The sequence below is a fragment of the Choloepus didactylus genome, chromosome 10 (assembly GCF_015220235.1).
Source record: "Choloepus didactylus isolate mChoDid1 chromosome 10, mChoDid1.pri, whole genome shotgun sequence".
NCBI lineage: Eukaryota > Metazoa > Chordata > Mammalia > Pilosa > Megalonychidae > Choloepus > Choloepus didactylus.
The window spans coordinates 46,645,047-46,654,400 of record NC_051316.1 but is presented as its reverse complement, the minus strand read 5'-3'; the positions used below and the strand labels follow the sequence as shown (position 1 = coordinate 46,654,400).

General features: G+C 36.4%; 1 protein-coding gene across 3 annotated transcripts in view; it reads right to left on the bottom strand.

Moving 5' to 3' along the window:
- Nucleotides 1-1,219: 1,219 nt before the first annotated feature.
- The window catches only part of PTAR1 (protein prenyltransferase alpha subunit repeat containing 1), a 59,683-nt gene continuing 51,548 nt past the window's right edge, over nucleotides 1,220-9,354 (bottom strand). Inside the window, exons 6-7 of one of the 3 annotated variants that reach the window (XM_037797703.1) lie at nucleotides 5,459-5,763; nucleotides 1,220-3,430 (exon numbers count right to left, since the gene is read on the bottom strand). In XM_037797703.1, the coding sequence (XP_037653631.1) occupies nucleotides 3,088-3,430; nucleotides 5,459-5,763 (648 nt within the window). In that variant the 3' untranslated portion in view covers nucleotides 1,220-3,087. Of the gene's footprint in view, nucleotides 3,431-5,458; nucleotides 5,764-9,354 lie in introns of those variants that run through there. The other 2 variants (XR_005210671.1, XR_005210672.1) reach the window with 2 other exon arrangements.

Genomic DNA, 9,354 nt, shown 5'->3' with positions numbered 1-9,354 from the left:
ATGAAATGTTTGCCAATTTAAACCATCTCTTCCTTTTTAGCAAGTAGGTATTTACAGAAATATAACTGAGGACTAACAAGCCCCTGAAAAAAGATATATCCCTTCTACTGCATGAGCTCATGCAGTCAAAGAGATACGGTCATACTACAGATAATGAGTTTAAATGTCGACCATTTAGGAAACAAATACAACCATATTGGGCAATACTAGGTATTTCTGTGAATGAACATCTGAAAAATACAAATTTTAGAAATAAAGTAGTATGCAAAAATCACATACCAAGCATTATCCTTTTGGATATTTGTATTTTCATTCCCTACTTAAAACTTTATTAGGAAGGCTAGAGACCAAAACATATTAAAGGACTCAATTGCTTTAGAAAGGAGTGGGTTAAGAGCCCTAAAACACACGAAGACAATCAACACCAAAGATGGGCAAGATAAGATACTGTGTGGAAGGTATAAAAAGGTACTGAAGGCATGAAGCATTATGAAAATTAAGCTGATGTTTCACAGAGTATCATCTATAGTCATTTCCTGACACTCTCTCACTTCAAAGCATAAGAAACCATACTACATGGGATACTTAAAATGATGCATGGAAAAAGTAATACTGAATGAGGCAGAGTTTGGCAACATGTATTAGTGGAATGGGCTGAACCTCCTATATCTTCTCTGTGTTTAACTTTTTCTTTTTTTTTTTTTTCTCTCTCTCTCTCTCCAGGAGCTGGAAATCATAAGCAAATGGTTTTATCTATAGAGGTCTAGATAGACCCTGAGGTATTTGATTTATGAACATCTCATCAAAATATGTTGTACACAAAGGGCCTGTGCTGGTTTGAATGTATTGTGTCCCCCAAATGCCATTATCTTTGTAGTTTTTGTGGGGCAGAAGTTTTGTGCTGGTTGGATTTGCTTGGAATGTGCCCCACCCAGCTGTGGGTAATGATTCTGATGAGATGTTCCCATGGAGGCATGGCCCCGCCCATTCAGGGTGGGCCTTGATCAGTGGAGCTATATAAATGAGCTGACTCAAAGAGAGGGAACTGAGTGCAGCTGGGAGTGATGTTTTGAAGAGGAGCAAGCTTGCTAGAGAGGAACGTCCTGGGAGAAAGCCGTTTTGAGGCCGGAGCTTTGGAGCAGACGCTGGCTGCCTTCCCAGCTAACAGAGGTTTTCTGGACGCCATTGGCCATCCTCCGGTGAAGGTGCCCGGTTGTTGATGTGTTACCTTGGACGCTTTGTGGCTTTAAGACTGTAACTGTGTAGTGAAATAAATCCCCATTTTATAAAAGCCTATCCATCTCTGGTGTTTTGCATTCTGCAGCATTAGCAAACTAAGACAGGGCCATAGAAAAATGTCCATAATGGCAAATTATTTTCTCACCTAAATGCTAAAAAAGTTGTAATTTTTGCTCCAAGAGAGAACAGCAGCTTCTGTGGCCAGGCTGGACAATTCTTCTGGTGTCCTTAAGGTTCACTCAGTTCAATAGTCTGCCACTTAACAAAACCCTGGTCCCTAAGTAAAGAACCTATTTTTTTCCTTTTAGGTATAGTGATACATCTGTATCTGTATCAAGTCCAGGGTTTCCATAACAGTGAGACAGGAGAGGTTTGCCTTTTCTACATCTTTCTCCCCACTCTATAGGTGACATAGTAAGTAAAAAGGAGGCCTGAAGAACTGGCAAAGCATGGGTGTCACACTTGTTTCTACCACTACTACTTACATTCTGCATACACAAAGGAAAACAGACAGCTTCACCATTAGAGGAACTTTTAGAGGAGCAGCTCTTGTTCATATTTCCTATGGTTTTGTTTTTCTTTTTAAAAGAATAGAGCAGAAGGAGAATATCTTCAGTATGCATCCCTTAAATAAGACAGATAAGGAAAAATATACAAAGGTGAAAGTGACAAAAGATATGGAACAGATTGGGAAAATAAAAAGATATGTGGGAAAGAAGAAACACACACACCATTCACAAAAAGGTAAATATATTAAGAAAGTAGAAATTACCTGGCCCTATCTCCACCCCAACCTCATCAACCTGAAAAACCCAGCCCTTGTTTTGAAAAGATAAGATACAGCTATATGGTAGACACTTTGGTACCTCATTCCTGATAAGTTCTATCAAAGTTCTTGTTTTTATTTTTAAAATAAAAAGTAAAGAACTAATTTCAATTTTTCTTTCCCCCTGGCTTTTGCCAGTAAAGTTTTAATAGTCACCTCACAAAAATTTTGTAGTTTAATCTTGTGTATCCTCAATAACAATGTCATTTTTTAAACACAAAATTTTATGGATACATTTGGAAGAAAAAAGTAAAGTTATAATAACCAAAATGGTATTCCACGTTTTTAGGAAAAAAACATTGGTTTTAAAAGGGCTGACTTGACTGTTTTGGGCGTATACCAAATTTGAGGTAAAAAAACAATCTATCAAAACTAGTAATAAAATAATTTTCCAGTACTGAAATCACACAAACTCTTAAAATTAGTTGTTTCTTTTTTAAATAAACATTTTAAAAATGGATTATATTGGAAGCATGATTTTCATAAAAATCTGAATACTTCTGACTTTGATTATGTTAGTCTATAAGTTGAGTAGAACAAGCTAGAGAAAGAGAACTGGCTTGCCTTTTCACATATCCATCCATCTAGCCATCTGTTTCTCAAAATGACAATCAGATCACGTCATTTACATTTGTGTTAATCTTCTTAGACTGAACTGCGATATAAATTCTTAATTAAGAAAACACAATTAGCCTATGCAATTGTGCTGAGGTGGGGGAATCTTTGCACTAAATAAGAGAACCAAATAAGAAGCCCCACATGAAGAAATATAAAGGATGAGAAGTCAAAAAGAAAAAAATTAAGACTCATTGTTCAGCAGGAAGAAACCGTACAATTATTTTATCCCCAAAGGAATGCCAGTTCTTAATAAATAAATTGAAAGATTTACTACAGATTTTTAACTGAAAGATGAAGAACATACGGTTAGTCAATAATAGCCAACAGTCCATGCAACCATGTAAAGAAGAGAGGAAAGTAATATTGCACTAAATGGGGAACCTTGCAGGACTCATCTGCCTCTTTCACTGGCTCAAAGTAACCAGCCATTTCCTGTATGCATTGGCAAACCGGGCTTGCTCTACGTTCCGGCAGGTAGACAATACTTGATCAATGAACCTGTGCTCCATTTCTAGGCCTAGGGAGTATGGAGCTGGGGTCCGCTTCAGTCGTTTGGTTTCCTGGGAATAGCCTTGCTTGCTAGAGTCATTCAGTCCATCCACCTCCATTGCCTGAGACATGTGGGGGCCTGCTGGGATGAGGTGCAAGTCACTCAAAGTCCCCCCGGGGCTGTCTGCAGGCAACAACTGGGTCATGCTGTGAGGAAGCCTACCATTTAAGTGATGCTGAAGGTAGAAGACATGCCGCCTGTGAAAGAGGGAAGAGGGGAACGAAGAAAATAGAGAAAAAAAAATCACAACCCAAAGTCAAGCTTTCCAGGAAAAACAAAAAAATAAGTTGATAATTTCTAAACATACAGTGCTCAGTTCACTGTCCCCTTCATTACCCAGAGTTATCTGGGGGAAGGAGGAAAAACAGCTGAGACGAAATCTCCGGGTATTTGGACAAAGACTTACAACCCTAGCTTATTGGCTTATTTATAAAAAGAACCCTACCCCAAATGTTTTTAAGAAACATTTACTGAGATGATGACAATGACCTGGAGTTATTACTCTCCGGTAACTATAATATGAAACAAGAAATAGTAGTCTTAGCCCAATTTCTGCTATAAATTATAAAACAAAACAAAACCCCAACTAACCTCATTGATATCCTAAAAGACAAGTGGTTCAGAGACCAGGGGATTAAACAGCTCCTCTAGAGACTTAGTCTATGGCTTCTATCCAATACTGGCTTTAATAAGCACAACAGAACTGTTCTGCTGCAGTTGGTCTTATTATTATCTGGAAACCAACAGAACTTTCTATGAATACATCACTACAGTCTCCTTAAAGATCCACAAGCAGCAGGGATGTGCGGGGCTCTCAGCAAAGCACGTTAAAAGACACATTTTCTCTTTTTCCTCTAAGGATGTTGGTGTGAAACAAAGATCCATGTGCCAAATCTCCAAAAATTTTTATTCAGTGGGGGCATATCTACTGTACACAATAAGAAAAACGACATAAATTCTAAGTTGTTATATCTCATCATTCATAGCAGCACTTAAGATATAATTCATTTTCCAAGCATATTCTAGAGTAGTCAGGGAACATATAATATGCCCATTTTACAGAGGATAAAACTAAGAGGACAGATAAGTTGCCTAAGGGGCAATGAGCCAGCAGTGGAATACTGGACTGTGTTATATATTTAGGCCATACCAACTCTTTCCCCCTGGCCCCACTCCCCAATAACCAATTAACCTTTATATGAACAAAGAAAGTTTCTACTTCATTAATTTAGCTATCTCGCAAACATAAATTTTAAAAAAAGTCCCCGAACCCTTCCAGTAATATGGTTCAATGCAAATAACAAAAATTTAAACAACCTGCAAGTTAAGATCTATCTTCGTTCTTGAATATGTGGAATAAGTCTTGGTTTTAAGAGAAAAAGAGAATTCTATATTCATGAATGTGCCAAAGAGGGGAGATAGTCTTCTATCCTCTGAATACATTTAGCACAGAAAAGCAGCTGAACAAATCTCAAATGGCGTAGAAGACAGACTAAACTGGAGGAAAGGGAAAATCCTCAATAATTTTGAATATATACAAATTTAAAAACTGCCTTCCTTCTGCCTAGAACAGGCATGTCTTTTGTTTAAAACAGAATCCTATGGTCTGAAGTAGAATTAATATTTATGAAGGCAGAAATGTTTCCAACTGGAGGAAGATCCTCTCACCTTACTCCCCTCCCCACCAAAAAACCCCTCCAAGCAAGGGGTTCACATACCTGGACTTCATTCCAGCATGACATTTACTGTTAAATGTCTCAGAATTAAGGTTATGAGGTTGCTATTCCTCTTTCATCACTCCTTCCTATTAGTCCTACCCCTCTCCTAGAGAAATTCTTATACTTTCCTTTAAAAAAGCAGTGTCAAGAGTAATTATGTCAGAGTTTTGTGTTTGTTTTTTAAATGCAGATGGCAGTGCCCCAGCCCAGATATGCTGAATAACAGAATCTCTAAGGAAGGAGCTCAGAAACTTTTGTTTTATTTTGGATGTTATTCTTTGCACAGTCAAAGGTAAATACCACCATCCTAAGCCACAGGCAAAGGTCTGAGTGAGGAACCGCATACTGATGATGACATGATAACATAAACTCCTTCTAATTCATTCAGGCTTAACTCCATAATCTGATTACCATATTTACCCAAGTGAACAAAAATCAAATATAAGACCTTTTGTGCCTCTCATGATATGCAGTTTCATGCAGAACATGGGTTTTCCCTTCTCTTACCTATGACACCACAGCGTTTCATGTCCTGGGTACGTATCAATGAGATCAGTGCTAAATTCAACTTCTTCTTCTAGAAGATAGGGAAGATTTATCCTTGGTTCCTCTGATGAAGCTGCTGCTTCCTGATCTTTTGGAAGAACTAGGGTTGGCTCGCTTCTCAAAGGGTTTTGCTCTAATACAGAACGGTCTGTCATAGTTTGGCTAATCAAAGATTTTAATAAAAAGTGGCGGTAGTGAAATCCACTGTGGTCTGAAACGTGTGTGGATGCCCAATGCTTGGTTGAAGAAAGTTCATCAAGAAGAATCTTGTAGAAAGAAAAAAAAGGGAAATGAAAAGAGGCATTCTCATATATTTTGCTGTCTTCACTAAAGTCTTGGATTTATTTTTATTTTTTTAACAACACCATCACCTACCAGTATTACTGAAGTCCTCGTACTTCCCTTTAAGATGAGGGTAAGGTCATCTATTTAAAGTTAATTTAAGCATTAAATGGTAGTATTTATATACAATGTCCAGCACAGTGCAATCACTTGCTGTAACACAGTAAATTCTAGTTTCCTCTGTCCCCTATAAAGTGATAATATTAAAAAAAAAGTTACAAAATTTAAGGGCTTTTTTCTCATTCATTTCCTAGACCTTAATTAATTAAATTTGACTGGTACACAGAGAAAAGCCAAATGCCAAATTCTAAAATAATGATACACATTAGGGTGTTCACTTATTAAAAAAGCTGATGTGGAAGGAAAAATATAAATATAAATTCAGGTTACTATGATATAAACTTCCTTGTACATTGAATGCATCTGTACTATATCTAATGGATTGTTTGTTCAACAATAGACTCAATGTATTTATTTATTCTTTCCTGTAAGTCCCCTGAGGGCAAGGACCATGTCTGTTTTGTTCACTACTTAGTTCTAAAGGCTTGGCACAAAAACATGATGCATGAATGAGATAACAGGATTTTTCAAGAGCTCATGACTTTCACTATTGATCTCAATTGCACTTAATATCAATGAAAAATGGGTTAAAATAGATGAAAAAAAATTCAGCAGTGAATTGTTTAAATCTTTGTACTACCAAGACTGCAAATCTTCAATCTGCTTTTCAAATGGAATAATAAAAAAGAAAAGCTGCAGATATGAAAAAAAATTTATCTGGAGGTGTCTTGGGGAGGTATCAAACATACATGGGTTTTGATCAGTAAAAGGTATATCAAGGGCCTACCACATTCCATAAGAGGATTTTTAGACCAGCTGAGGGAAGAAAAGATACACACTTCTGAACAGTGAACAATATAGAAAGCATAATGCCAACTGACTCCTTTACCTGCTATTCAAAGGTCCTGGTCAAATGCCTCCTCCTGTGCCAAGATCCTCTCCCCTCTCTACTTGCAACAGTCCCTCTTGCTAGAAGAAATCTTTTCCTCTTCCAAACCTCCACAGTACTTGTGTGGTTCCACCATATATAAAATAGACTTTTTTTGTACAACCTTTTATCCCCACTAAACTCTTTAAGTTCTTTGAGATATTTATTCACCCCTAATTGTTGTTTCCATCCCCCTATACCCATTGGCATCAGACTGGGTATGTCAGTATTTTATGAATGAATGAATGAATAAATGAATGAACAATTTAAAGAATGAAGTGACTAGAACAAATGGGTAAAATTACTCGCAACTAGGATGTCAGGTTATATCAGTGAAATGTTTTAAATGTCTCTTTTAAATTCTAGTGGGTTTATTCATAGCCATATAAACTTATAAAGAGAAGCTATAGCTGGTGAGTCTCTCAGAAATAAGATTGTTTTCTTGATTAAAAAGGTGAGCAAAACAGTAACAGATGAAATTGTACCTAAAAAAAATATGAATCTTAAGATTATAAGATTTTTGAAGAATTAACCTATAGGACATTTAGGCTATAATACAGCAACTTTTAAAATATTGGTATGGCTTCTCAATACAGCTTAAAAAGAGTATTCCACTAGCTTAAAAGAAACTTACATAACACGAAAAACCTTTAGATTATTTCTTACTGGATTTTTCTACATATAAACATAGGAATTTATTGTTTAATTTTGAGGAAGAGATAGCACATATATGAAAGTTTTTCAAGAAAATCAATTTAATTTCTTAAAAAAATTCTCAGACTTTTAAAGAGAAAAATCCACTACATTTTTTTTTCTTATGATGTAAAGATGCTTATTAAACCAGAAGAAACTTTTTAACAACAATTTCAGGGCATTTCCTTATTGGAATAAATAGGTATACAGATGTGAGCAACACTTATAAAAAAAAAAAAGACAGCAATTACTTTTAAGTGGTCTTAAAGATAGTACATGAAGATGTGGCTTAAAAGTTAAGGTAGATGGTTGAGTGGTCAGGTGCAGAATTTAGTCTCTCCTCTAGAGCAGCTGGTAATTACCCAAGAATTAGATGATACAGTGTTTTGGGAGTCTCCAGTGACCAGCCACACATCGGATACAAGTTTGGACTCAGAGAAAAGCTGAGATTGCAGCGAACTTTGTAAGTTCACCCGACCAGTGGTCAAATGACAAAATTCAACATCCTTTCCTGATGAAAACAATTCGAAGGATAGGAATAGAAGGGAACTTTCTCAATATGATAAAGGCAATATATGAAAAAACCACAGCTAACATCATACTCAATGGGGAGAGACTGAAAGCTTTCCTTCTAAGATCATGAACAAGACAGGGATGCCCACTGTCACCATTGTTATTCAACATCATGCTGGAGGTGCCAGCTAGAGCAATTAAGCAAGAAAAAGAAATAAAAGGCATTGAAATTGGAGAGGAAGAAGTAAAACTTTCACTGTTCGCAGATGACATGATTCTATATGGAGAAAATCCAGAAAAATCTACAGCAAAGCTACTAGAACTAGTAAATGAATAGAGCAAAGTGGCAGGCTACAGGATCAACACACAAAAATCTGTAGTGTTCCTATATAAAAGGAATGCGCAACAAGACAAGGATATCAAGAAAAAAATTCCATTTACAATAGCAACCAAAAGAAACAAGTATTTAGGAATAAACTTAACCAAGACACAAAAGACCTTTACACAGAAAACTAAAAGAAACTGCTAAAAGAAATCGAACAGGAACTAAAAAAATGGAAGAACATACCATGTTCATGAATTCTAAGACTAAATATAGTTAAGATGGCAATTTTACCTAAACTGATTTATAGATTCAATGAAATACCAATTAAAATCCCAACAACTTACTCTATAGAAATAGAAAAACCAATAACCAAATTTATGTGGAAGGGCAAGGTGCCCCAAATAGCCAAAAATATCTTGAGAAAGAGGAACGAAGTGGTAGGTCTCATACTACCTGACTGTGATACATATTACATAGCTACAGTGGTCAAAATAGCATGGTACTGGTATAAGGACAGATATACCGACCAATGGAATCAAACTGAGTGTTCAGAAGTAGGCCCTCACATCTATAGACAATCGATCTTTGATAAGGCAGTCAAGCCAAAGCAACTGGGACAGAGCAGCCTCTTCAATAAATGGTGTTTGGAGAACTGGATATCTATTTCCAAAAGAATGAAAGAGGACTCCTATCTCACACCTTATACAAAAATTAACTAGAAATGGTTAAAAGACCTAAACATTAATACTAAGACCATAAGACCATAAGACTCTTAGAAGAAAATGTAGGGCAATATCTTAAAGATTTTGTGATAGGAGGTGGTTTCCCAGACCTGACACCCAAGGCATGCGCAACCAAGGAACAAATAAACAAATGGGATCTCCTCAAAATTAAACACTTTTGTACATCAAAGGACTTTGTCAGAAAAGTAAAAAGGCAACCTATGCAATGGGAAATGACATTTGGAAACCACATATCAGATAAGGGTTTAATATC